This window comes from Triturus cristatus, chromosome 10, assembly GCF_964204655.1.
Source record: "Triturus cristatus chromosome 10, aTriCri1.1, whole genome shotgun sequence".
NCBI classification, from domain to species: Eukaryota; Metazoa; Chordata; class Amphibia; order Caudata; family Salamandridae; genus Triturus; species Triturus cristatus.
Genome location: NC_140593.1, coordinates 1,026,108,325 through 1,026,133,542, shown reverse-complemented (window position 1 = coordinate 1,026,133,542; position 25,218 = coordinate 1,026,108,325). Strand labels below are relative to the sequence as shown.

The window sequence follows — 25,218 nt, the reverse complement described above, 5'->3', positions numbered from 1 at the left end:
TGGCTGGTCCAAGTTCTTTTCAAAAGTATAGTGAAGGATTATTCATTATTATTCAACAAGCACAAATACCTACTACCTGAAGGTATGATTTGGATCACAAGAAAAGACTAATACGGTTTACCTAGGATCCATACGAGACCAACAATAATGCTATTTTTGATGTGCAAACCATCTCAGCCTTGAAAAAGCACCAGCCCTGCCCACCATCGAGGGGCAAAACACGTATTGGCTGGCCTATGGTCTCTGCTGCCTAGCAATTTAACAGAGACATCCATTTGTTTTCAACTGTATTAAAATAAACGTTAAGTGACGATTAGTACGTAATCTCTGACCACTATCTTACTCAAGGAATATCAAACCACGTTTATTACTATTATTGAGAACTGCCTACTCTAATACTTAAATATATTTCATAGTCGTGGGCATACAGGTATTGCCCTCATAGGGTAAGCAATCAATACTGCCAACGAGCCAATACTAGCCAGTGTAACACTAGAACTATTACCCCCCCCCCCCGATAACCTTAATTGTGTTGTACATACATTAGTATTTATACAAAATTCAATACCTACAGCATGGCCTAAAGCATTTTCAGGGTGGTCCGCTACATTATTTATATAGCACTTCATACCCATTGTGTGGTGTTTCAGCAATCCCATTTGTACAGGCTTTAGGCTCACCATAAGGGTGTTGTTTGCAGTTTGGCCTAAATCCAGGATGTCTGGTGTGGTGCATTAGTACAATATGGTGGAAGCATGGCGTTGTGGTAATTGGACCTGCCCAACTCTCAAGCACCTTCTAAGAAAAGAAAGTTAAAATAAACGGGCGTGGCCTAGAAAGATGGAAGCTCCTAGCCACAGCAAGAATCCTAGATAAATCGACCCTAACTGGTGCCCCTGAGGCCTCCTGGTTCTACGAGGGGTCCCGGCCTGATGAGAGGGTGCCTCTGTTGAACTGTAGAGTTATGCAAAGCACTACGGCAGTCACAGTTGCCTGTGGTGGGCAGCGTGGTGCATCCGGCGACCTTCGGGGTTGGGTCATGGCTTGGGGCGGACCGGGTTTCTCTGGCGTGACTGCCCACCGGGGACAGGACAGGGACCCACTGGTGCATGCTGGAAACATTAGCAGGGGTGCCTGGAGCCCTGAGGACGAAGGGGATGCTGTACTATCCCAACCCAATGAGTACATGCAAGACCGGGATTGGGCTGCTCCATGTGTGTTCCCGTGCTGGTGATGTGGGGCGAGCGATGCACAAAAATCCAATCCGCGCATCCCTCGATTAGGAGGTCTGGTGTTATTAGCCCCTCCCACCCCCTAAAGTGGTCTCATGGAGCACATGACACAGGAATCCAGTCACAAATGAAGAGGCCCTGGGAGGGGTTAAGCGGTGCTGCCTAGCGAAGTACGCATGACTGAAGTAACTTCTGGAACTTTCTGTGATTTGGAGATAACTGGGTGAGCCCCCCCACCAGAGTGCACTGCAAGCCCCTATAGGGGCCCAAAACACCACACTAAAGGAAGTGATGCACAGAGTTACGGGAGGCACAAGACGAGTCCTGGCTCGCCTGGTTGCACACCAGTGCGCTGCAGTGCATCCGAACTGCCAACATAGTGGGGACTGTCAGGGCCCAGCAGATCTGCCCCCTCTCCCCCGCCAGGTGGACCAGCGTAGGGAGTGCAGTGCCAGAGTAAAGGGGCCCTGTTAGAAGCTGGGCTACGTGTCCTGACCGACCAGAAGAAAAATTGACACCCGACTGGTCTGTGGACTGCATAAGGGGCCCCTCTGGTGGGAAACGCTGAAAACACCTGAAAAGACTCATAGCTCCCTGTTGAAGACCGTGAATTACTCACACCTGCGGAAGAATCCAGGTTGGTCCTGACTTCGCTTGGCCTGGGACACGTGAGTAGCGGTATGCCTGTCACGACATACACTCTTGCACTGATCCACAGGGGGGTGGAGGACAGGATGGTGAGAGTGGCCCAGACCAACAAAAAAGTTAATTACACCCACGCTATCCCTAGGGTGGAGAGGCCGGGTGATGGACCAGTGAGAGACATGGGGACTCCAGGCTGCAGCACAGTCTGCCCGAGACCCATCACTGTCAAATTTCTTGGAGGCGGAAATGGTCACAAAAAGAGACTCGGTGACCATAGACGTTAACTTTCATAGAACTGACCTCCGCAAGGTGGTGAAACACGCAACGACCACAGAAGGAAATGTAGAAGAACTGCAACCGGAGGTTGCCACACTGAGAAAATGTGTCCTCCTTGCAGAGGTCAACAGTGAGACTGGAGAAACATATTGAAGACTGAGGAGAGATCCAGGAGGAAAAACCAGTGTTAGAGAGTATTTCCCAAAAAATAGAGGGCCAGTTGGCAGAACGCTTTCTTGAGGGTTGGCTTACCAATTATGTAACCTGCAGAAACTATCAACATTCCTTACAATCAAAAGGGCTCACTTAGAGCTGGTCCCTTTGCTGCGCCTGGGTGCTCTGCAATGAGCCATCATCGCCAGCTTGTTTAACTTCAGGGACTGCGATGCAGTCTTGCAATACGTGCGCACGGAGGGCCCAGCGACCTTTGAGGGACACCCCGTAGCGGTCTTCCCGGACCATACCCAGAGAGTCCAGAACCAACGCAAAACATTCATGGATGTTCAAAAAAGTTTGAGAGACCTTAACTTGTGCTACAGTCTAACGTTTCCAGCAAAACTATTGAGTGGTGCAAGAAGGGGAGGCACACTTCTTCTCGGCAGGCGGATCCAGTGACTGGGTGGATACAGTGACTGGAGTTCCATCCTGAGATGGACAAAATCTGATGCGACTTCCCAGGTGACACAGACACCACATTTGTGGAGAAGGTCTAGGAGAGGCAGACGGTCGGTGGCCGCAGATTGGCCTGGCCACATAGTGGTATGCTCGGATGGCACCCTCAGGGACAAAGAATTGTGCCCGACTCTCAGGACTCCTTTTAGGACTGACAAAGCAACCCAAAGTCTGGCACAGACAGCACAGGTGGGGGCCTGACCTGAGACCTCAGTGCCGTACAGGGAGTACTGAGTTATCATCTGAAGTAAGAGACTTTAAACTGCTGCTGTGGCACCTGTTGACCAGCGACAGTTGGCAGACTCTCCGGGACTGTTTATGGGGGGGATTTTCCTGTGAGAGAATACTGTAATTTGCTAGGTTTATTGCCTGATGGGTTGTTCGTCATCATTGTTTTCCATGCTATGCGGATTTTCTTGCAGGAGGGGGTATAGGGGATTGCCTGCGGGCATACATTTTATGATACCTTGGGCTGGCAGAGCAATAGGGACGAAGGGTTCGGACACTGGGTAGGATGATCTGAGGCATTGCCTCGTGGCCACCGTATTGGGCTGATCTCTAGTGAAGCTATTAGTTGTTTGATGTTTGTATTTTAGGTTTGATAAGTTTACACAACATTGGGAATGGTGTTGGACACACCAGTTTATGCACTGCCTAGTAATGGAAATGGCGAATTTGCGTTACTGCCCATGGGGTTGGGGGAGTTACAAGGGGATCAAGTTTTGTTCCTATCATTGTTTAGGGGAAATTACAGCTGCTCGTATAGATTGAGGCTATGGTGTTTGATGCAACTTGGAGCCCGACGATCTGCAGAGGCATGCCCAGATTTCTGGTTGGCTGAGTGGAGAGTGAATGTTGGCGGATAAGGTTTTTAAATTCCTGACGTGGAATGTCAGAGGGATCGTACAATTGGAAAAACAGCGCAGAGTAGACGCTTACCTCAAATGATACGGAGTCTCCATTGCATTCTCTATAGGAGACTCATGTATGGGGGGGACTGTATCTGGAGACTCCGCAAGAGGTGAGGGGACACTATATGCGACATCATACTCAAGCTGTGCCAGGATATGGGTGGATCCTGGAGTACCTTTCCATCATAGAGGACATGTTGTGGACCTATAGAGCCGCTTGTTAACCTGTGGGGAGATCTGGATGGACGAGAGATCTATCTACTGAACATATGTGCTCCTAATACCGATTGTGGTCATTTCTTGGCAGCGGTGACAGCAGCTGCCGTGCCTTATCTGACAGCAGAGGTAGTTGTAATTGTGTGATTGATGGAGTGCCTCACAGAAATACAAAGCCACACATGACAGTACAACTGATAGACCGAATACCTGTTAGATATCTGAAGGGAAAAACACCCCAATTCCAAAGTATTCTGCTATACCTCTGCCACAGGGACGCATAGTCGTATAGACTACTGTCTTGTCTCCACTGGACTGGCACAACAAATGAGGGAGGTTTTCTACTTAGGGCATCACTTATCTGACCATTTACCACTCCTGTTGCCCCTGGGGAGATGGCGCACTCGCCCTGTGGTGTCCTTATGAAGCTTGCCTGCAGAGGCGCTGGCAGACCCGCAATTCATGGCCACAATGCGAGAGGAATTGTCCCATTATTTTCAGTATAACAGGGGCAGGCTTGAGTAGCCCAGCCCAGGACGGGGACACGATGAAAGTAATAATTAGGGGGAATCTGTCTTAAGATCTCATACGGAGTCCAACAGGAGCTAGAACGGGCTCTGCTGCTAAGGGAGTCCTGAATGCTTACTATAGAGAGGGAACTCCACTCTCACAGACTCGAAGACTGGCAGTGAACCCGTAGGGACCTATTTGATGACTGGCTCATACTGGAGAAATACACATATAGGGCACACCGACAGTGGTTACACGCAGAGGGAGACAAGACTGGTGCTATGTTAGCCTGACTAGTGATTCAGCAGGACTCACAGGAACCTGTACTGGTGTTGCGCGCCACGAATGGAGCCTTGGCCAACACCCAGCTAGCGAGCAATAAAGTGTTTCAAGTCCACCTAAGTAGAGCGTATGCAGAGCACGGTGGGGGACAGGATGATTATGGGATGGCCTTACTAGCAGAGATAGACCTCCCTCGATTAAAGATGGAGGAGAGAGCAGCCCTGAAGCACCCATTTCGAAAGAGGAACTTCTGGCAGCACAACATCGGCAGAAGCCTGCAAAAACCCCAAGAGGCAACAGACTCCCTTCCGGCTGAATTTTACCACATATATGCATTTGTCGCTGTTGAACAACTATTTAAGGTCTACCAGGAAGCGTTGCAGTGGGGGCAAATGCCTGACACCATGTGCGAGGCCCTCATTGTGATGGTGCTGAAACCCGGCTGGAGGACATGCCGTCATATAAACCACTCTTGTTCCTCAACGTGGACGTTAAACAATTGAGTAGATTACCAGCGACGCGATTGCTCCTGTTCATACCAACACAGATACAGGAGGATCAGTGCAGCTTTATCCCGTAGAGAAGCACCATGTTCAAACTACATAGACTGTGCCATGTCATACATATGCAGCACCACAAGGAGGACCCTTACACACTGGCATTTCTTGATACTGGACATGCGTTCGATTCGGGTGTATGGAAGTACCTCTGGCGTGTTCTGGAGAAGGTAGGACTTGGCCCCAAGTATATGGACTGGATCAAATTGCTTTACACTGTCCCAGGCACAAGGAAGCAAACAGGCGATGTGGTGTTAGCGCACTTTCAAATGCACCGGGGTACCCGACATTTATGTCCCTTATCACCCTTGCCTTTTGCTCTGGAGCCTGTGGCAGCACTGTTGCGACAACATTGTGTCTCTGGGTGATCCAAGTGGGTGAGACAACATACATCGTGTCCTTGTATGCTGATGACGCCCTAGTGTGCATGCAGGAGCCTGTAGATTTTGTCCCTGTGCTTTTGAGCATACTGAAGTCTTTCGGGGAGGTGTCAGGTCTATTTGTGAACACCCATAAATCTCACCTACTGCCATTAGGAGGCCTGGCTGCAACAAGCCTTGGGGCGCATCCGGTGGTGGGGCTCCCATGGGGTGTGGAGGGGATATGATACCGAGGCATCAAGATAGCCTACGCAAAACAGAAATAGTTGGACCTGAATGTGGGCAGAGTGCTGGAAGGCCTCAGGGCATCGGTTCGGTTTTGGAAGGACCTCACGCTGTCACTGATGGGCAAAACCTCACTTGTTAAGATGGTTGCATTGCCACAGGGCTTATAAACCCTGCAGGTTACCCTATATGAGATCCCTAGGAAGTACTTTCTTGAATTGGATTGATAGATTGTAGACCTCCTCTTGGCTACTGAGAGAAAAGAGTGGGGCTATCTATGTTAAAGCAGACCTGGGACCAGGGAGGGATAGAATTCCTGAATATGGAGCTCTATTATCTTGCATCGCACCCTCAACACACAATGCATTGGCTGGATGGAGGAGATAATTGGGAGAAGAGACTTCTGAAGGGCTCTTAGGGAGGCGATTCACTTCCTGGGCCGCTCAAGTATGGAGCCTGGGTGCTAGCGGGAATGCCGGCACTGATGCGACAAGTGGGCCGGAGTGGGAGCAGACGGTCACGAGGGTTCTGCACTGCGTGCCTTATGCACGTGATATGCCGCTATGGGCACTAAATCCATTTAAGATCATTGCAGAGGTAATGTCTGTGCAGAAATAGCATGAAGGGGTTGCGGAATCCTGGGAGATCTTTACCTGATACGCCAATTTGTTACTCAAGACGACACAATAGCTTCATTCGCATTTGGTGCGGGTCAATATCTACAACACGTCAAGATATCGGCAATCGCCCGAGAGATATGGCCAAGTTTCTCAGAAGAGCCAATACCCTCATGTACACGGACAATGCTACCTTAACTATATGGAGGTCGGAGACTGATATCACATATATACAGTGCACTGAGGGAGGATCTGCCTAAGGGACATGGAAAATGGGAGGAAATGTTGGATGAGACCCTCTTTGTGCAAGGCTGGGAAAAGGTTCATATGGGTGTGTGCACCGTAAGCTCCAATGCGCGATTTAAACAAATACAATACAACTAAACTCATCAGACGTATCACTTGCCTAGGACGTTACACAACACATACACCATATGCTCTGACCAGTGTACCAGGTGTGGTACCCTTGCTGCGATCTTTGCGCATATGGTGTTGATTTGCCCCCAGCTGTTGCCTTACTGAGAAGTGAAGCAAAGTTTAATTAGAACAAATGCCTGGAAGGATCCACACGCCCCACTGGAGATACTGCTGGGACTGCTCCCTGTCCCGTTGAAAAAGAAACATAACCATAAGTTCCTCATGCTGGGATTGCTGCTTGTGAAGTGTAGAATTGCTATCAAATGGATGGGATCACAGTCCCCAGCTATGCTGATTGGTTGCGAGATATGTCTGAATGAGCGTTAGCAGAAGAAGTCAGGATGAAGGATGAGAGACACGATGAGCACCTAGAAGATGAATTAGTGGTGTGGGCACAAATGTCAGGCCTGCGAGGCACTGAGCCTGAAGAAGCTAGCGTGGAGGCCTAGCTCAAGAAGGGACACTAAATAGGTGTGATAGGTGTTCTGAAAATCGATTAGAGAGATGAGCATGTACGTAGGATAGGATGTTCATGAAAGAAAACCAAGGGCTGAATGGCATTTATGCTGTCCACTGAGGCGTAAATTCGTGTTTGCATTAATTGCTTCCAAATAGGATAACTATGTGTCATGTTGATGTTCCTATACTATAGGACGAGCAGCTAAGGGTGGGGTGGGGTTGTTCGAGATGTTGGCCAAGCCAGGTAACATGTATTGTTGTTGGGATAATATTATGCAAATACTGCAACGAAGTAGACTTGATGCAATGTGTTAATCCTCTGAAAACCATTAAAGACTATATAAAGAAAGAAAAGAAAGTGAAAGTAAAATGAAGGAAAATAACATGCACTACTTTCTGGAAATAAGAATGACAAAGGATCTCAGTGCTGAAGGCTGGTTCAAGGCTCTGCCAATTGCTCCCCATGGCATGCAGATGGCTAACTCTTCTCCACAGCTGTATAGTAAGAAGTATGAGGTTAAAGGTACACAGTGACCGAGGAATAATAAGCATGAGCTTACGTGGATCAGCTGGATGAGAACAGGCTCCAGATTACAGAACATTGACCTGGCCTCCACATAAAAGCTCAGCTGCTGCTCGAAGTCGCGACCAAAAGAAACCTGGATCAGAAATGGAGAGGGTAACAACATCAGACTGTGCTCGTCCAAGTCCACAGCTTAAACCAATAAACGTACAGCAGTACAATAAAACGTTATAGAGCAATGACAGATGAAAGCCAAGGCTAACAAATGCAAATTCAGATTAAAAAATAAATATCCAAAGCATGCTTTGCTTCTCACAAAACGTAATAGCTAGTGGTATAAAACATGTATGCTGAACGTAAGTGAACATTGAAACCTCATCTAAACCATTGGCATAGCAATCCAGCCGACCTCTCGTTTTGTAATCTTCTTAAAATAAAGAAAACTAGATAAATTATTCAATTTCAAAGCAGGGAATTTGTGAGTAAGACAAATAAACAAGCATTGGCATAGCCAATAGGTCTCGCTATTGGGACCTTATAAGTGTTTAGCCATGCAACAGTTAATGAAGTTGCAGTAAGGATATTGTGCTGCATAACTAAATACCTATAAGGTCCCAAAGGCGAGACCTATTGGCTATGCCAATGCTTGTTATGATACCAGTGAAGAAAAATATGTGGTAAACAAAGGCAAACTGTGCAGCACTATGCGGCATATTCTGTGATAGCATTATGTACATGCATTGATGAGGTCCTGTTTAAAATTTTTGCTAACCACCAAATCATAATTTATCGTGCTTGGGAGCTCTGTAACATTATTTTATCAACACTGCTCTTTCTAGCTCCATGAGTAAAATGTTGTTTTACAAGAAGTGTGCAGATGCAGGCTTATTTTCTGTGAGTGTGGACACTGCACTCAGCATACATTAAGACTACATGTACACACTACTTGTAATTAAAGGTGTGCCTCTTTTGTCGCATATGTCAGTTATGCTTTGAAAATGGTCCGCACATGGAAGTTTTTAAGCACCTGTAGAACAATATTGTGTATTACATATGCATAATGTAAGCGTCTCAAGAAGCACCTTAAAATATCTGACCATGAAAGCAGAAGTAAAATGTAAAGGATTTTCCTGTACTTGAGTGCTTGTTTAAAGAACTCATTTTCCTAGAACAGTGTCTATGGAGTAATACGAATTTACAAGGAAAATGAAAAAATAATGCACGTTTAGCTCAAAGAAGTAATCATTATTTCCACAGTCTTGAATTACATTTGAATGTGTAAGGATTTTTTTCATGGTGCATTCAAAATCCTTTCCACTTTCCATCAACTGTAGACATAAATACAGTCTGGCCAACAGTTTCATCTCTTTAGTATCAAGAAGTTTAAGACCTGGATGGACAGTAATTGTCAACTCAAAGGTGACCATTTAGCTTTTGCAGTGTGTGTCCGTGCTTCGCACCAAGAGTGCCATGATTCTTTTAGAAATGTTGCCCCCTTTAAACTAGAAACATTTTGTTCCGAAATTTCCTATGTCGCAGATGGTGAAGTATGGTAAACATATATTTGCGTGGCCTATGCTAGTGGCCCTGACATAGGGTTGCTCTTTAGCAGTTTTAAAATGACATTGCTGGTATTTTTTTTTTTTATCTTGGGATATTAACAAATCCAACATATTTTCTCAATGAAATATACACTTAAAAATAAAATACATTATTTTTAAAATAATTTGACATTTTCAAACTCTTTAAATTGTCATTATTGAGTGTGAAATTAAATAAGTCCTGGGGATCTGCACATGCTTATTAAATAAAATGGTTATTCGATTTTAGCTAAAATTGTGTCCCCAATCAGAATGTCATTTATACAGCCTTAATTCACAAGCATCAACTTTAAACCACAAGTTAAGGATCACCTATGTCTTTTCTTTCACAGCTATGTGTTCCTTTACGCTGCATTGCATAATACCCAAACTTAATTTCACATATTAATCAAAAGCCTTACTTCATGTGCTACTTTTCCATGATTTCATATCTTCATATAGTTACAAGATTATTTTTTTTTTTTTTTTGTTTGAAACCGTTTATTGCAATCTCAAATATATACAAATATGGGCCTACAACCTTCCGGCCGGCCGGCCGCTAGAGTGACAGGAGCATATGACATACATACAAAAAAGGGCTCTTGGCGTTGCAGAGAGGTAAATCAGGAGGTATCAACGACGTGGGCCACATGACTCCGAGCCCGCAATACGGTTTCATTTTATAAGAACACAACAACACAAAAAAACCACACCCGCAAGGCAACCCGCAATCCGAAGTGATAGCACGTGCTCCTTAAGTGGGGGACCCCAACCATCCACAAGAATCTAAAGATGGGAACGGGAAGAGAACAAGGACTGGGGGACCCTGTGCCCGGGGCCAGGGGAGGAGGTCAACTAGGGGGACGGAGCTGGCGAGGCAGCCGGCAGCAGTGGTGGCTCACAAATACCCCCGCGGTAGGCGTTCCAGGGGCCCCAAACTTTCACCCACGCCCCAGGCTTACCTCTCGCCACGTACACCACCTTTTCTCGGAACATGCACCAATCCATGTGTTCTTTCCAGGCCGACATCGCCGGGGGCCTCTGGGACCCCCACAGCTGCGCGATGTCACGCTTAGCTATCATATATCCCAGAGTCACCCACCGTGTCTGCGGAGCCGAGTAGTCAGTTGGTTCCCACACATTCAGCAAGCATCTCCTCGCTTCAGGCAACAGCGCGACACGCGTAACCACTCGCAGGACCTCATGCACACCAGCCAGAATCGCTCCACCTTCGGGCATTCCCACAGAATATGCAAAAAAGTAGCCAAAGCACCACACCCACGCTTACACAGCCCATCCTCGGAATAGCCCATACGCAGAAGCCTTGGCCCCGTCATGTAAACCCGGTGGAGGATCTTTAGCTGGACGAAGCGAAGGCGGGCCGGTATGGCCACCTCCTTCGGAGAGGCCACCGCGGAAATCCAGTCCTCGTCGTCCAACTCCAGCCCATCGGCAACCCAGGCCTCGCGGAGGCCAGTCAGCAGGCCCGATCGATCATTAATCAGTTTTTTGTATACGAGGGAGATCGTGCTGTCCGGAACATGGCCATCCAGCACTCTATCCTCCAGGGGGGATGACTCCGGAATGGAGGCGACGTCTGGGAAGACGGAGCGCAGTGCGTGGCGGACCTGCAAGTACCGAAAGTATTCACTGCCCTGCAGCTGAAACTCCGTCTGCAGCATCTCGAATGTTTTAAATCCCCCCCTCGTCCAGAGGTCCCCCACTGTACTGATGCCGATCGTGTCCCACTTCTCGAAGCCCTTCGAGGTCCACAGGGAGCCCAACCTCTCAGACGCATATAGCGGTGACGCCCGGGTCAAACGGTCCTTCCACCCCATAGCTGCGTTAGCCGCGTGCCATACTCGCACCATGACACGCGTGGGTCCCGTCAGGCGGGGGTCGGGCGCGCCAGAGTAGAGCGCTCGATTGTAGTCGCCACCAGGCAGGAGCATCTTATCCATTTCAAATGCCGGGTTTAAGGCGGGCCCGTAAAGGCCGTAATTAATTGCAGCTAGCTGGGAGGCCCAGTAATACCGTTTAATATCCGGGAGGGCAACCCCCCCGTCGTACCACGGGAGCGTCAACTTCGCCAAGGCAATACGCGGCCTCCCGTCCCAGAACAAGCGACGCTGTAGACCCTCCACCTCACGGAAGTAGCGCGCCGGGACCAAGTCCATAGTGTTCTGGAGAGCGTACAGGAAGCGTGGCAACGACATCATCTTGAACAATGCCGCCCGGCCGAGCGGCGAAAGCGGCAGGCGCCGCCAACGCGCGACGTCCTCCTTCAGGCGCTGGAGGGGGGGAAGCAAATTCCGCTCGTAGCGGGCCTCCGGGTCCAGAGTGATGTAGATACCCAGGTACCGGAACCCCTGAGAGGCAATCTGGATCGGACAGTCCCGCGGGAGGACGGGAGCCTCCCCGGAAAGCACATACACACATGATTTAGCCCAGTTGATGACAAGGCCTGAGTTGCGGCCGAATGAGCGCAAAACATCAACCAGGACAATCAATGATTTACGCGGGGAGGCGAGGTACAAAAGGATATCGTCAGCGTATAGGGACACGCGGTCCTCATACTCGGGGGTCCAACGGAGACCACGGATGGAAGGGTGCCACCGCAGCCACTCCGCCAAGGGCTCCAAGGCCAGTGCAAACAGGAGAGGCGACAAGGGGCAACCCTGTCGCGTGCCTCGTCCCAGTGCGAATGGGGCAGAGACTCGTCCATTCACCACCACCTGCGCCAATGGGCCCGAGTACAACAATTTGACCCAGCTGATGAATCCCGGTCCAAATCCAAATTTCGCCAGCATCGCCCAAATGTATGGCCACTCGAGTGTATCAAACGCCATGGTGGCGTCTAAGGACGCCAAGATGGCCGGCTCCCGCACAAACGGAACACGCGCGAGCACCCCGTGCAGGCGCCGCAGATTAAGGGCCGTGTTGCGATGGGGTATAAAGCCGGACTGGTCCTGGTGGACAAGATCGCCCACCACGCCGACCAGCCGGTTGGCGAGCACCTTGGCGAGGATTTTGGGCTCCGCATTCAAGAGCGAGATAGGCCTATAGGATGTGACCCGTTCTCGGGGTCTCCCCTCCTTGTGGATCACTACGATTGTAGCCAGACGCTGGTCCGGCGGGAGGGAGCCCCGCGAGTGGGCCGCCAGGAACATCGCGCGAAGGTGGGGTGCCAGCACATCCGGTCGCAGCTTATACAGCTCGATAGGGATACCGTTTGGGCCCATGGCCTTGCCAGATGCGACCGAGCGTATTGCAAGGGCAATTTCATCCGGGGTGGGAGCAGCCTCCAACGACTCCCTGTCCTCCACCGAAAGGGAGGGCAGCGCGATGTCCCGAAGCAGGGCATGGGAATCCTCCTCCGAGCAGTGAGAAACCGGGGAATACACCTCGCGGAAATAATCCGCGAAGCAGGAGACAATGTCTTCTGGCTCGGTGACACGTACACCATCCACTCTCTCGATCAGCGGGACCACACGATTCGCTCTCTCCTTTTTATCCAACCACGCAATCAATTTACCAGCCTTATCACCCACATCATACAGTCGCCCCTGTTGCTCTCTACTGAGGCCCCTGGCCGCCTCTGTGACGAGGGCCCTATAGGCCGCCTGCTTAAGGTGTAGAACATGTAGTGCGGCATCCGTCACCCCACTCCCCAGGTCACCCTCTAGTTCAGTAATTTCGGCTTCCACCCGGGTCACCTCCTCCTGCTCGCGCCTCCGGGCATGGGAGATAAAAGAGAGGGCCTCCCCTCTAAGAACTGTCTTGAAGGCTTCCCAAAGGGAGATAGCCGAAGGGACAGACCCCACATTCTCCTCAAAATACCGCTGCAAGGATTTAATCAAGTCGGCACGAATAGTGGGGTCGCGCAGGTACCATGCATTGATTGGAGCTACCCTGCCCTCCCCCTCGGGAAGACATCAAAATGCAACAGGAGCGGGGAGTGATCTGAAATACCCCGCGCCAGATGGCGCACCTCTCCCACCCTCCCAGCATAGGCCGCAGGGACAAGGACATGATCAAGCCGCGAGAGGCTACCATGGGCACCCGAATGAAAGGTGTACTGCAGCTGCGCGGGATGTTTTAGTCGCCAGCAGTCTACCAATCCCAATGTATCTAAGAGGCCGGGCAGCCACGCCGGTGCCCGGGGGAGGTCCCTAGGGGGGTAACGATCCATAGTCCCAGAAGCCACCGCATTGAAGTCTCCCCCAACCACCAGAAGCCCCCCCGGGAGGTCAAGGAGGAGGCGCCCCAGATCCGCAAAAGTGGAAGATTGTAACCCCGGTGGGACGTACACTGATACAAAAACAACTACTTTGCCCTCCATTCTCCCCACCAAGACCGTGTAACGTCCCCTCTCATCATGGCGCACCTCATCTATTTCCAGCGGGAGCGAGTTCTTAACCATGATGCCCACCCCCCGCGAGCCCGACGTGAAGCCCGAGTGGGCCACCAAGCGATAGCCCCGCCGATTCATGGCATGAAAGGAATTACCAATAAGGTGTGTCTCCTGCAGAAAGACCACATCTGGAGAAATTCGTTTCAGATACTGCAGGACCACACCTCGCTTAATCCTATCCCCCAGTCCATTAACGTTCCACGACAACAGAGTCAAATCCCTACCCCCCATCACATACAGAAGCCATCATTTGTCCCCCCAAGAGCACCTCAAAAACACCAACACAATAAAGGGTTTGCCTTGCGGTAAAAACGAACAACACCCCACCCCAACCCACCCGTCCCAACAGAACTCCCCCCTCCCTGCACCCCTGCATGAGCCCAGACAGCCCCCCCAAAGTGCAGTGTGCCTGTCGCCCCATAGATGAAAAAAACTAACTAGTCCCCCAGAGGAGGAGGGAAAGCCCCCAAGAGACCCCGCACGACCTCCACAGGAGGGGAAAATACACGAGCAGTCCATGATAATAATAATAGTGTCCCGAGCAAGGCCTACTATTTGGCCCTCAGTCCTGATCCGGCGGGCCCTCCCCACCAACCGCACCCCCCCCACCCCCCCGGCCCCGATCCCCGGGCAAAGTGTCCAACCAGTCCCCGGCCGCCTCGGGACGATCAAAGAAGTGCGTGCGGCCATCCACCTCTACCCTCAGCTTGGCTGGAAAAAGCATTGCGTACTTAAGGTTCAGGTCCCGTAGACGACGTTTAACTCCGAGAAAACTCAGTCTCTGCTTTTGGACCGCCGGAGTAAAGTCAGGATAGAAATTGACGTCCATGTTGTCGAGTCTGACCGGTCCTTGTAGCCTAGAAGTCTGCAGGATAGCGTCCCTGTCTCGAAAATTGAAAATCCGGGCAATGAGAGGCCTCGGCGGGGCTCCGGCCTTAGGTCTTCCTCCGGGGACCCTGTGGGCACGTTCCACCGCAAAGAGTTTACTCAGCCCCCGGGGCTGGAGATGGGTGAGAATCAAGTCCTCCACAAACAGATCCGCCGCCTCCTCCTCTCGTCCCTCCGGCACCCCAATAATGCGGACATTGTTCCTCCGGGCCCGACCCTCGGAATCCTCCAGTCGACGATCCATCAGGGCGCTCGCCTGGCCAAGCCGGCGCACCTCCTTTTGGAGGGCCGCCACGTCCGTAGTGAGGCCCGAGGTAGTGTGGGCCAAAGAGTCGACCCGGTCATTCGTTTTGGACAAATCGGCCCTTACCAGGCCCACATCCACGAGGACCGAGTCTATCTTCTGCGCCAGAGTGTCAAAGCGCTGGTCCACCGAGGCCTTCATTTCGGCGATGGCGCCCATGACGTCTCGGAGGGTCAGATCCGCGGGCAGAGCAGGAGCATCAGTCGGGCCCGCAGGGGACGTACGCGGCGCCTCAGGAGATCCCTTCTGGAGGGTGTAGCGGTCCATGTTGTTGGACTGGTGGGCCGTGCCACGGCGGGTCGATTTCACCTTTGCCCGGTCGCCATCTTGCTTTGTGGACATGGTTGCAGTCCCTAAATCGTGCCAATCTCCTCGAAGGGGCCGACAAACCGGGCTCCAGGGGGGGGGGGGCGACCACAGGTCCGCAGGCCGGATCACAGACGGCGGGTCGGCCGGGCACCCGGGCAAGGCCACACCACCGCACACCGCTCCGCAACCCTACCTCGCCCGTCAGCAAGGAGGGCGCAAAAGCGAAAGTGAAAGTGCGGGGTACGCGAGTCGCCCAGCCTTGCCCGCCGCTGTTATTCACTTTGTCTCCGGATCGCCCCACTACTCCAATCCGGGGGGCCGGCGTGGAGAGGGCCGCAAACCTCAATCGGTGCTCCCGCCGGTGTCCGAGGTCCGATTTGGAAACGGAAAACGGGTGTCACCTCAGCTCGGGCTCACAGACACAGTCCCCTCATCTAGGACAGGATATAGTCAGGATTAATGCAGGAGGTCGCGGAGGTCCTCGGGAGCCTCGCACCTACGCGGCCATCTTGGTTGCGCGCTAGGCTCCTCCCCCTACAAGATTAATTTGATCACAAGTGCACCCATGTGTTCCAGTACTTTTTGGAGTGAACCCTTCATCTGGGGACTATTTTATGAATTTCTAGGTTCTAAGAAGAAGACAGAAGCACACAGAAGCGCTGAACACTCTCAGGCCTTGAATCAACTAAATTAATGCAATATGAAATCCAGCATAAAGACGCACACATAGCTGCCCAACAGGGATAATAGGACAACAGTTATTTGTGCTTGTTTTGCAGTTTTATATAGTGCGAACTCGACCCGAAGGCATCGGAAGGCTTTACATCAGCACCAGAAACATTACATAAGGACGCCTATATTTTTGGTAGGCAGGGGAGATTAAGGGATTTGCCCAGAATCACCAGATGTGGAGCCCATGCCGAGACTCGGAGCTTGTTCTGCAGCTCCAAAGTCAGTAGCTCTGGCCGTTAAGCCACATACTATATAAAACAGACACCAGTGATTACAGGCTGGATAAATCAGATCCAGATTACAAGCACACTTTAAGTAACAAGAGAGACAGGTAGGCCAACCTTGACTTGTGCTTTAATACCTAAAATTGCCTGACTTCGCTTCCTTAACCACTATGGTGGCGTCCTGTGCAGAAACATATCTAGCATTATCTGCCTTTAACACCGGAAATAGGCCTGCATCCTCTATTCCAATGTTTTCGTTGGGCACATCTGGAAGCATTGTGTTGGAAGAGCTCTTCGTGCCTTCAAACGTCATCACCTCCCCCATGCACCGAGTGTTATGCACCTGGTAGGACAATAACGCCTGCACAAGGTCGTGGTATCAACAAAAGAGACCAACCGAAAAGCGGTCCCTTTGCTGAGAGACCCTCTCTGCCTTTGCTTTTCGGAGTGGCCTAACAGTGCTTATCCTGCACTTAGCCAGCTCAGGGTGACTGCAGCTGTAAATCCCAACACAATCTCCGCCATTATAGCTCACAGCTTGCTTCCACGGAACATAGGTTCAGCTCTGGTGGGCCTAATCAAATTGGCCTGCGAAGTGGTACTCGCTACCTTCAAATCCGCGCTAAACCCCTGCATTCATGTTTGCAGTTAACAATATTTCTGCCCTCGGTGAACGATATGACAGCCTGGAAGCGAATTCTCGGTGTAGCGGTGAAGGCAAGAGTCTGGTTTATGGACGAAAAGCGGGTTATATACATACTATACCATATACTGGGAGAGAAGAAAGTTTGAAGCCAGAGAAACCCAAAACAACAGCATTTGTTATAACAAGCATTGGCCGGGCGCCCCCGAACGGCCGCGAGACGCGATATGTGGGGAGGGGGAGAAGCAAAAGAAAACAAGCCCAGGAGTTGTGAGCGCGCGCAAGCGTGAAAACAAACACGCCATTGGTGCGCGCGAAAGGAGGAGAGGCCAGGGCGCTGAAAGCTGCCGGGTGCACGCGTGTGTAAACGCAAGCGCTAGGCCGCGTGGTAGCACTTTTAAAAGCCCTAACTAAATGTCTTACAGAGCAGCGCATGCGCTGGCTCAGGCGAGACCTAAAAAGGAGTGCTGTAACAGCGAAACGTCCCTGCATCACAGGAAATTCTGTTGATTTTTAACCCCCACAGACGCCCAACAACATATGACAATGCATGTGCACCGAAGGCCTTTTTGTGGGAAATTTATGTTGTGGGTATATCCGAGTTGCGTGTGTGAAACATCCATGGGGAGCGTCAAACACGTAATCATTTTTTTTGCTTTTCTACTCAACAGTGGCACCTAAAATGGAGGGTGGCGAGTTTTCCCTGTCGAAGGGCTACCTACCACAGGGTAACCGGTAACGAAGTGCGACAAGGTATAACTTCATGTTTTTGTAGTCTTGTCTTGGGTCTCTTTTGACAAGGGACTCCCACTTCCACCCCACCATAATGCCAATGCCTAACAACTAAGACCATGGCTAGATAAATCAGACTGGAAGTCAAAAGGCAAGAATGACCAGAACTGGTCTCACAGTTACACAACTACAATCAATCAATCAATCAATCAATCAATCAATCAATCAATCAATGGCATTTATAACGCGCACTACTCACCCGGAGGGTCTCAAGGCGCTTGGGGGGGGGGGGTTCGCTACTGCTCGAACAGCCAGGTCTTGAGCTTCTTCCTGAAGGAGAGGTGGTCTTGGGTCAGGCGTAGGTCGGGAGGGAGGGAGTTCAAGGTCTTGGCGGCCAGGTGGGAGAAGGACCTTCCTCCTGTTGTCGCTCTTTGGATGCGGGGGACGGCGGCGAGGGCGTGACTGGTCGATCGGAGATGGCGTTTGGGAGCGTAGAAGTTGAGGCGGCTGTTGAGGTAACTCGGGCCTTGGTTGTGTAGGGCTTTGTGTGCGTGGGTGAGGAGCCGGAAGGTAATTCTCTTGTTGACTGGGAGCCAGTGCAGGTCTCTCAGGTGTCTGGAGATGTGGCTGTGTCTGGGGATGTCGAAGAGGAGTCTCGCTGAGGCGTTCTGGATCCGCTGGAGTCTCTTCTGGAGCTTGGCGGTGGTTCCGGCGTAGAGGGCGTTGCCGTAGTCCAGACGGCTGGTGACGAGGGCCTGGGTGACCGTCTTCCTGGTCTCGGTGGGGATCCACCGGAAGATCTTACGTAGCATGCGCAGGATGTTGAAACAAGACTAGGAGACGGCGTTTACTTGTCTGGTCATGGAGAGGGAAGAGTCCAGGATGAAGCCCAGGTTGCGTGCGTGGTCTGTCAGTTTGGGTGCGGTGCCCAGGGCGGGGGGCCACCACGAGTCGTCCCAGGCAGAGGGCGAGGAGCCCAGGATGAGGACTTCCGTCTTGTCTGAGTTCAGTTTCAAGCGGCTGGTCGTCATCCATTCGGCTACGTCTTTCATCCCTTGGTGTAGGTTGGCTCTGGCGGTGGCGGGGTCGTTGGTGAGGGAGAGGATCAGCTGTGTGTCGTCGGCGTAGGAGATGATGTTGAGGTTGTGTTGGCGTGCGATGGCCGCAAGGGGGCTCATGTAGACATTGAAGAGGGTGGGGCTGAGCGAAGAGCCTTGGGGAACGCCGCAGATGACTTCTGTTGCTGCAGATCTGAACGGGGTAGGCGAACTCTCTGTGTCCTTCCAACGAGGAAGGAGATGATCCAATCCAGTGCCTTCTCCTGGATTCCGACGTTGTTGAGGCGCTGCACTAGGGTGCGGTGGCAGACAGTGTCGAATGCCGCGGAGAGTATCTAGGAGGATGAGGGCCGCTGTTTCTCCGTTGTCCAGCAGGGCTCGGATGTCATCGGTGGCAGCGATGAGGGCGGTTTCGGTGCTGTGGTTGGCCCGGAAGCCAGACTGTGAGGGGTCGAGGGATCCGTTCGTCTCGAGGAAGGCGGCCAGCTGCTTGTTGACTGTCTTCTCGATGACTTTGGCTTGAAACGGGAGGAGCGAGATGGGGCGGTAGTTCTTGAGTTCGGTGGGGTCCGCTGTTGGTTTCTTTAGTAGAGCGCTGAGATCGGCGTGCTTCCAGCTCTCCGGGAAGGTGGCGGTGTCGAAGGAGGTGTTGATGATGTCCCGCAGGTGGGGTGCGATGACAGCGTTGGCCTTTTTGAAGACGTGGTGAGGGCAGGGGTCGGTTGGGGATCCGGAGTGGATGGAGTTCATCGTGCGGATGGTGTCTTCGGTGTTGATCGGTGTCCAGGCGCTGAGGGTGGTGGTGGGGGGCGTTGGTGCGGTCGTGGGGGGCGTTTGTGTGCTGAAGCTGTTGTGTATGTCAGCGATCTTGTTGTGGAAGTACGAGGCGAGGGAGTTGCAGAGGTCTTGCGATGGGGTGATGTCGTTGTTTCCGGCGTTGGGGTTGGAGAGCTCTTTCACGATGTTGAAGAGTTCCTTGCTGTTGTGTGCGATGTTGTCCAGGCGGTCCTTGAATGCTGTTTTCTTGGTGGCGTGGATCAGTTGATGGTGCTTTCGGGTGGCGAGCTTGAGGGTAGTCATGTTGTTCGGTGTTGGGTCTCTTCTCCAGGCTTTCTCGAGGGCTCGGCAGTTCTTCTTGGAGCATTTGAGTTCGTCGGTGAACCAAGGGGCCTTCTTGCTGCCGGGTCTGCTGGGCGGGGTCCTCAGAGGGGCGAGTTCGTCCGCGCAGTTGCTGATCCACTTCGTGAGGTTGTCAGCGGCCTGGCTGGGGTTCGCTGAGCTGGCGGGAGGGTGCTGGCTCAGGGATGCGGCGAGTTGGTCGGCTGTGATCTTGTTCCAGCTTCTTCGTGCAACCTGTGGCTGGTGGTGGTGGATCGTGGTCCTTCTGAAGCTGAAGTGGATGCAGCTGTGGTCCGTCCAGTGGAGTCCGGTGGCGTGGCTGAAGACGATGTCCTTGCTGGATGAGAAGACGGCGTCGAGTGTGTGTCCGGCGAGGTGGGTGGGGGTGGTCACCAGCTGCTTGAGTCCGAGGTTGGCGAGGTTGTCCAGCAGGGTGGTGGTGTTGCGGTCGTTGTTGTTCTCCAGGTGGAAGTTGAGGTCCCCGAGGAGGATGTAGTCAGCGGAGGGGAGGGCGTGCGGGCAGATGAAGTCGGCGATGTCTTCGCTGAATGGTGTGCGGGGTCCCGGGGGTCGGTAGATCAGGGTGCCTCTGAGGGTGGTCTTGGGGTCGGTGTGGATCTGGAAGTGCAGGTGTTCGGCGGTTGTCAGGGTGTCGTCGGTGTTGGTCGTGATGCGGATGGTGTTCCTGTGGATGATGGCGATGCCTCCTCCGGTCTGGTTGCCGCGGTCCCTCCGGGTGATCTTGTAGCCCTCTGGGATGGCGATGGCGATGTCGGGCGCTGAGGAGGCGTTCATCCATGTTTCCGTGAGGAAGGCGACGTCAGGAGCTGTGGTGTCGAGGAGGTTCGAGAGTTGGACGGCGTGTCTGTGGACGGAGCGGGTGTTGAGCAGGATGCACTTCAGGTGGTTGCTGCTGGTGTTCGGCTTGGTGAGTGTTGGAGCAGTGCAGGTCCGGATGCAGGTGAACTTGCAGGAGTGGCAGCGGAAGGGTCCGTGGGTGCGTCTCGGGGTGGCTCGGTAGCATCCTGGGATTCGGCCGGTGTTGAGTGCGTTGAGGGTGGCGGCGTCGTAAGTCCGGCGGGTGGGCTGGGGTCTGCGGGGGCCAGGGGTCCTGGCGCGGGGCGCGGTCCAGGCGCGGACGGGCGTAGACGGGTTTACCTTTGGCGCACCTTCGGCGCTCAATCGGTGCTCCCGCTGCGCGCGTCCGCTGCGTGGTCGCTCAGGGGGCGTCATAAGAAGGGAGCCGGGAGGGAGGGTCCGCTGGAAGGCGGGGAGCGCGGGGGCCAATCGGCAGGCGGGGTCGCAGCAGGGAACGGCGGGAAAACCTATGCGGGCTTGGTGGGCGGCCCTGCGGCGGCTGGGGCGCCGGGGATCCGAGGTCGGGCGGCCCTGCGGCGGCTGGGCCTCCGGGTACCCGAGGTCGGGCAGGCAGCAGGTAAGGGGCAGGCAGAGCAGGCGGGCAGCGTGGGGGCGACCAGGCCGTGGAGGGCGCAGTGGTCGCTCCTGAAACGAGGTCTGGGTCCCCTTAAGAAGGGAGCCGGGAGGGAGGGTCCGCTGGGAGGCGGGGAGCGCGGGGCCAATCGGCAGGCGGGGGGGCGGGGTCACGGCAGGGAACGGCGGGAAAACCTATGCGGGCTTGGTGGGCAGCCCTGCGGCGGCTGGGGCGCCGGGGATCCGAGGTCGGGCGGCCCTGCGGCGGCTGGGGCTCCGGGGATCCGAGGTCGGGCAGGCAGCAGGTAAGGGGCAGGCAGAGCAGGCGGGCAGCGTGGGGGCGACCAGGCCGTGGAGGGCGCAGTGGTCGCTATCTGACATTTGAGATGTGACAAAACCCAAGACCAATAGCAAATTCATAAGTCTCAAGGATGCCATTTTCAAATGTCATTCTGATACAGGGCCATCATTAATTCCCAGTATTGGTTGTATATGTGACGGGGCCAGAGGAACAACCCAAGCAGTAAAATCCACAGCCAGTGTGCCGAGGCTTCTGCATCAAAATTTAGTGTCAACCAAGAAAGTTGTTGTTCTCAAGGGATGGGCAATTACTGCAAACCCCAATTGTTGGGTTCAGGACCAGAAACCTGGAGACTTAGACCAAGACTACCAGGAGGGATTCCAGGACAAGCAAGTTGCTGCTCAGAAGGAAAGAATGAACTGAAGTAGTCTTCTGCAACATGATGTAAGGACCTGCAACACTCTGCGAGGATGAGGCCTGGCAGCATGAAGTGTCCCTTCAGCGTGGACTGGATTGTGTAACCCTATGAAGAGAAGGTGCGCTGGGGCTCAACTTGACCAGAGTTCTACTGAAGAAGCAGAGTGCCAAGAATCATCAAGAACTAGAAAAAGCTACATGAAGAACTTCAGTGCAGATGGAAACATTCATCAACAAAGAGGCCTGTACTAAAGTATAAATACTCAGTTAAGACCAGGAATGAGCGCCAATCTTGTTTGGGTGGTGGGTTTTGTAAAGGGGACTGGGGAAGAACCAAGGCTGCAAAAGCCACTGCGACCCTGTAGCAGCCACCTCAGGTGGTGATGGGGTTCCCTCTGTTTCTCTAGATCATCGCCAACCATGAACAAGCTTCTGGGATGACAGATGGGCAAGGACGCTGCCACCTGGCCCACACTACACAGAGAATGGTGCTGTTACCCAGAACAATGAACATAGCAGGCACTGCACTGCATTTTCCCTTTGTTTCTATTATACATTTGGAGACTTGATATTTGCTTTTTAGGTCGATCCTAGAGCCAGCGCACATGCACTGCTCTGCAAGACTTATTGTAGAGGAGTAGGGAATAGAAACCCCGCCTACTCTCCGACCATATTTGCCTTTGGCGTATGTCATTGTCCATCCTAAATGCTGGCTTCAGATTCATAAATAGGCTTGTTAGTCCCTCCTTAGTCCCGCCTCCTCTTCATTACACCTCCCAAGGCGATTGGCCTCTTTACATCGGTTGTTACACGGTAGGCGTTATTTAGACTGTGCGCACTATTTTCTTCAATAATGTGATTCTTCTACTGCAGGCATGACATGCTTTGGTGCCTTCTGTACTCCCCCTCACTCCCATTGTCGTGCCTTCTCCCCCCGCCCTCCCTCCCGTCGTCCATGCCTTCTCCCCTCCAGCCCGCAATCCCGTTGTCCGTGCCTTCTACCCCACACGCCCTCCCCTTGTCCGTGCCTTCTCCCCCCCCGCCCTCCCTCTCGTTGTACGTGCCTTCTCCTCCGCCCGCCTGCCCTGCCGTTGTCTGTGCCTTCTCCCCATGTTGTCTTGCCTTTTCCCCCGCCCTCCCTCTCGTTGTCCATGCCTTCTCCCCCGCCCTCCCTCCCGTTGTCCGTGCCTTCTCCTCTGCCCCCTGCCCGCCTGTTGTCTGTGCCTTCTCGGCCCGCCTCCCATTGTCCGTGTCTTCTCCTTCCCCCTCTGTGAAGAGGAAAGAACAAGATGTCCTGTAAAAGGCAAGCCCCTCAGTGATCGTAAAGGAAGGCAAAGACAAACCACCATATGGATGGGAATTATGACCCGACCCCGCTCCCAACAAGTCCATAAATTACCTCTTTTGCTGAAGATGGTGATGAAGCTGACAAGTTTAACATTAAACATTTTTTGCTTTACATTTAAAATGCACAGGTTCATCATAAACTGTTGAAAACAATGTGATCTCTAAACTAAGATACATTTTCTTCCACTATTAGCCTTGTTGAATTTAGTGTGCTACTATTTTAATAGCTATGTTCACAACAGCCTTTTGTATATTTCTGTGATATGACCTTAACTTGCAATGAAAAGAGCTGAAAGACGAACAAATGTTAGTTACCTGTAAACTGTGGTTCTCCAGTATTGGTGTCTTTCATAGATTCACATGCTTGAATATTCCCCGTCGAAGTGGGAGTCCCACGGTACATAAAAAAAGCAATAAGCCTCAGCTATATAAATATATATAAATATATAAGAATAAATTACATTTATAAACAAACATTATATATTTTAAAATAACCTACAAAGTCAAAAGTACCATAGGATAACATTGACACACAGGAATGCATTGAAAAAGAAATCACTTTACTGACATATCCATGTCGTTTTTATAGTCCAAACTCCAGCCAATCAGGCGCAAACACCCTCTAGAACCTTCTCCTCAGAGGCTCAGGCCCTCAGATTTTCATAGCACAAGAGTGACAAAAGAGTCTTATGAGGAGAAGAGAGCCTCTTAGGGGAGGAGGTTGGGTCGCATGTGAATCTATGAAAGACACCAATACTGGAGAACCACAGTTTACAGGTAACATTTGTTCTTCTCCAGTATTGGGGTGTCTTTCATAGATTCACATGCTTGAATAGACTAGTGAGCAGTACTCTGCAGCCTGAAGAGGCAGTATCAAAGTTGCATGAAATACAATGACATAGCATCATAGAATCACAAAATTGATAACAACCGAAGGAGGAGGGAAGTAACAGAGGCTCACCTTATTTGAAAAGATTACAAAGAACTGCTTGGCCCACTGCTGTATCGGCTTCGTTGATCGCCTCCAGGCAGTAGTGCCTCGTGAAAGTATGCCTGCTGGACCACGTAGCTGCCCGGCAGATCTGATGAATGGGCACACCAGCGAATAAGGCAGTGGAGGAGGACATCGCCCTCGTCGAATGCGCCCTCACTCCGGAAGGAAGGGGCTTGCCAGCCTTCTGATGGCAGAAAGATATCGCTGAAGAAATCCAACGTGCAATTGTTGGTTTGGTAACAGAATGTCCCTTACAGGTTCGCCATAGGCAACTAACAGTTGGTCAGATTTGCGAAAGGGTGCCGTTCTGCTGATATAAAATTTGAGGCACCTCTTTAAGTCCAAAGAATGCAGACTCTGTTCCGCAGGAGATTGCGGATGAGGAAAAAAGGTTTTTAAAATCACAGGCTCATTAAGATGAAAGTCGGATGGCACCTTCGGCATGAAAGCTGGGTTAGTTCGAAGGATAACACAGTCTGATTTAAATTGGAGGAAAGGAGGCTGGATTGTGAAGGCGTGAATGTCAGAGCAAGTAGGAGGGCAACCTTCCAGGTTAAGAATTTAAAATCTGCTGAGTGAATTGGCTCAAAGGGCGCCTTCATAAGTTGTGCCAATACGATGTTAAGACGCTATGTGGGCGGAGGATGCCGAATGGGTGGAAACCTCCGGAACAATCCCTTAAAGAACTGCTGAATCACTCTAGACGAATAGAGAGAGGAAGAGCCGTCCTGGCGAAAACGAGAAATTGCTGCCAAAAAGACTGAGTGGAATGAGAAAGTCCTGACTGTGCCAACTACAAAAAG

General features: G+C 51.9%; 1 protein-coding gene across 2 annotated transcripts in view; it reads right to left on the bottom strand.

The window, feature by feature from the left end:
* Positions 1-25,218, bottom strand: part of VPS35L (VPS35 endosomal protein sorting factor like) — a 476,592-nt gene that overhangs the window by 207,899 nt on the left and 243,475 nt on the right. For both annotated transcript variants that reach the window (XM_085629064.1, XM_085629063.1), the window contains one exon: positions 7,960-8,058. In XM_085629064.1, the coding sequence (XP_085485190.1) occupies positions 7,960-8,058 (99 nt within the window). The remainder of the gene's footprint in view (positions 1-7,959; positions 8,059-25,218) is intronic.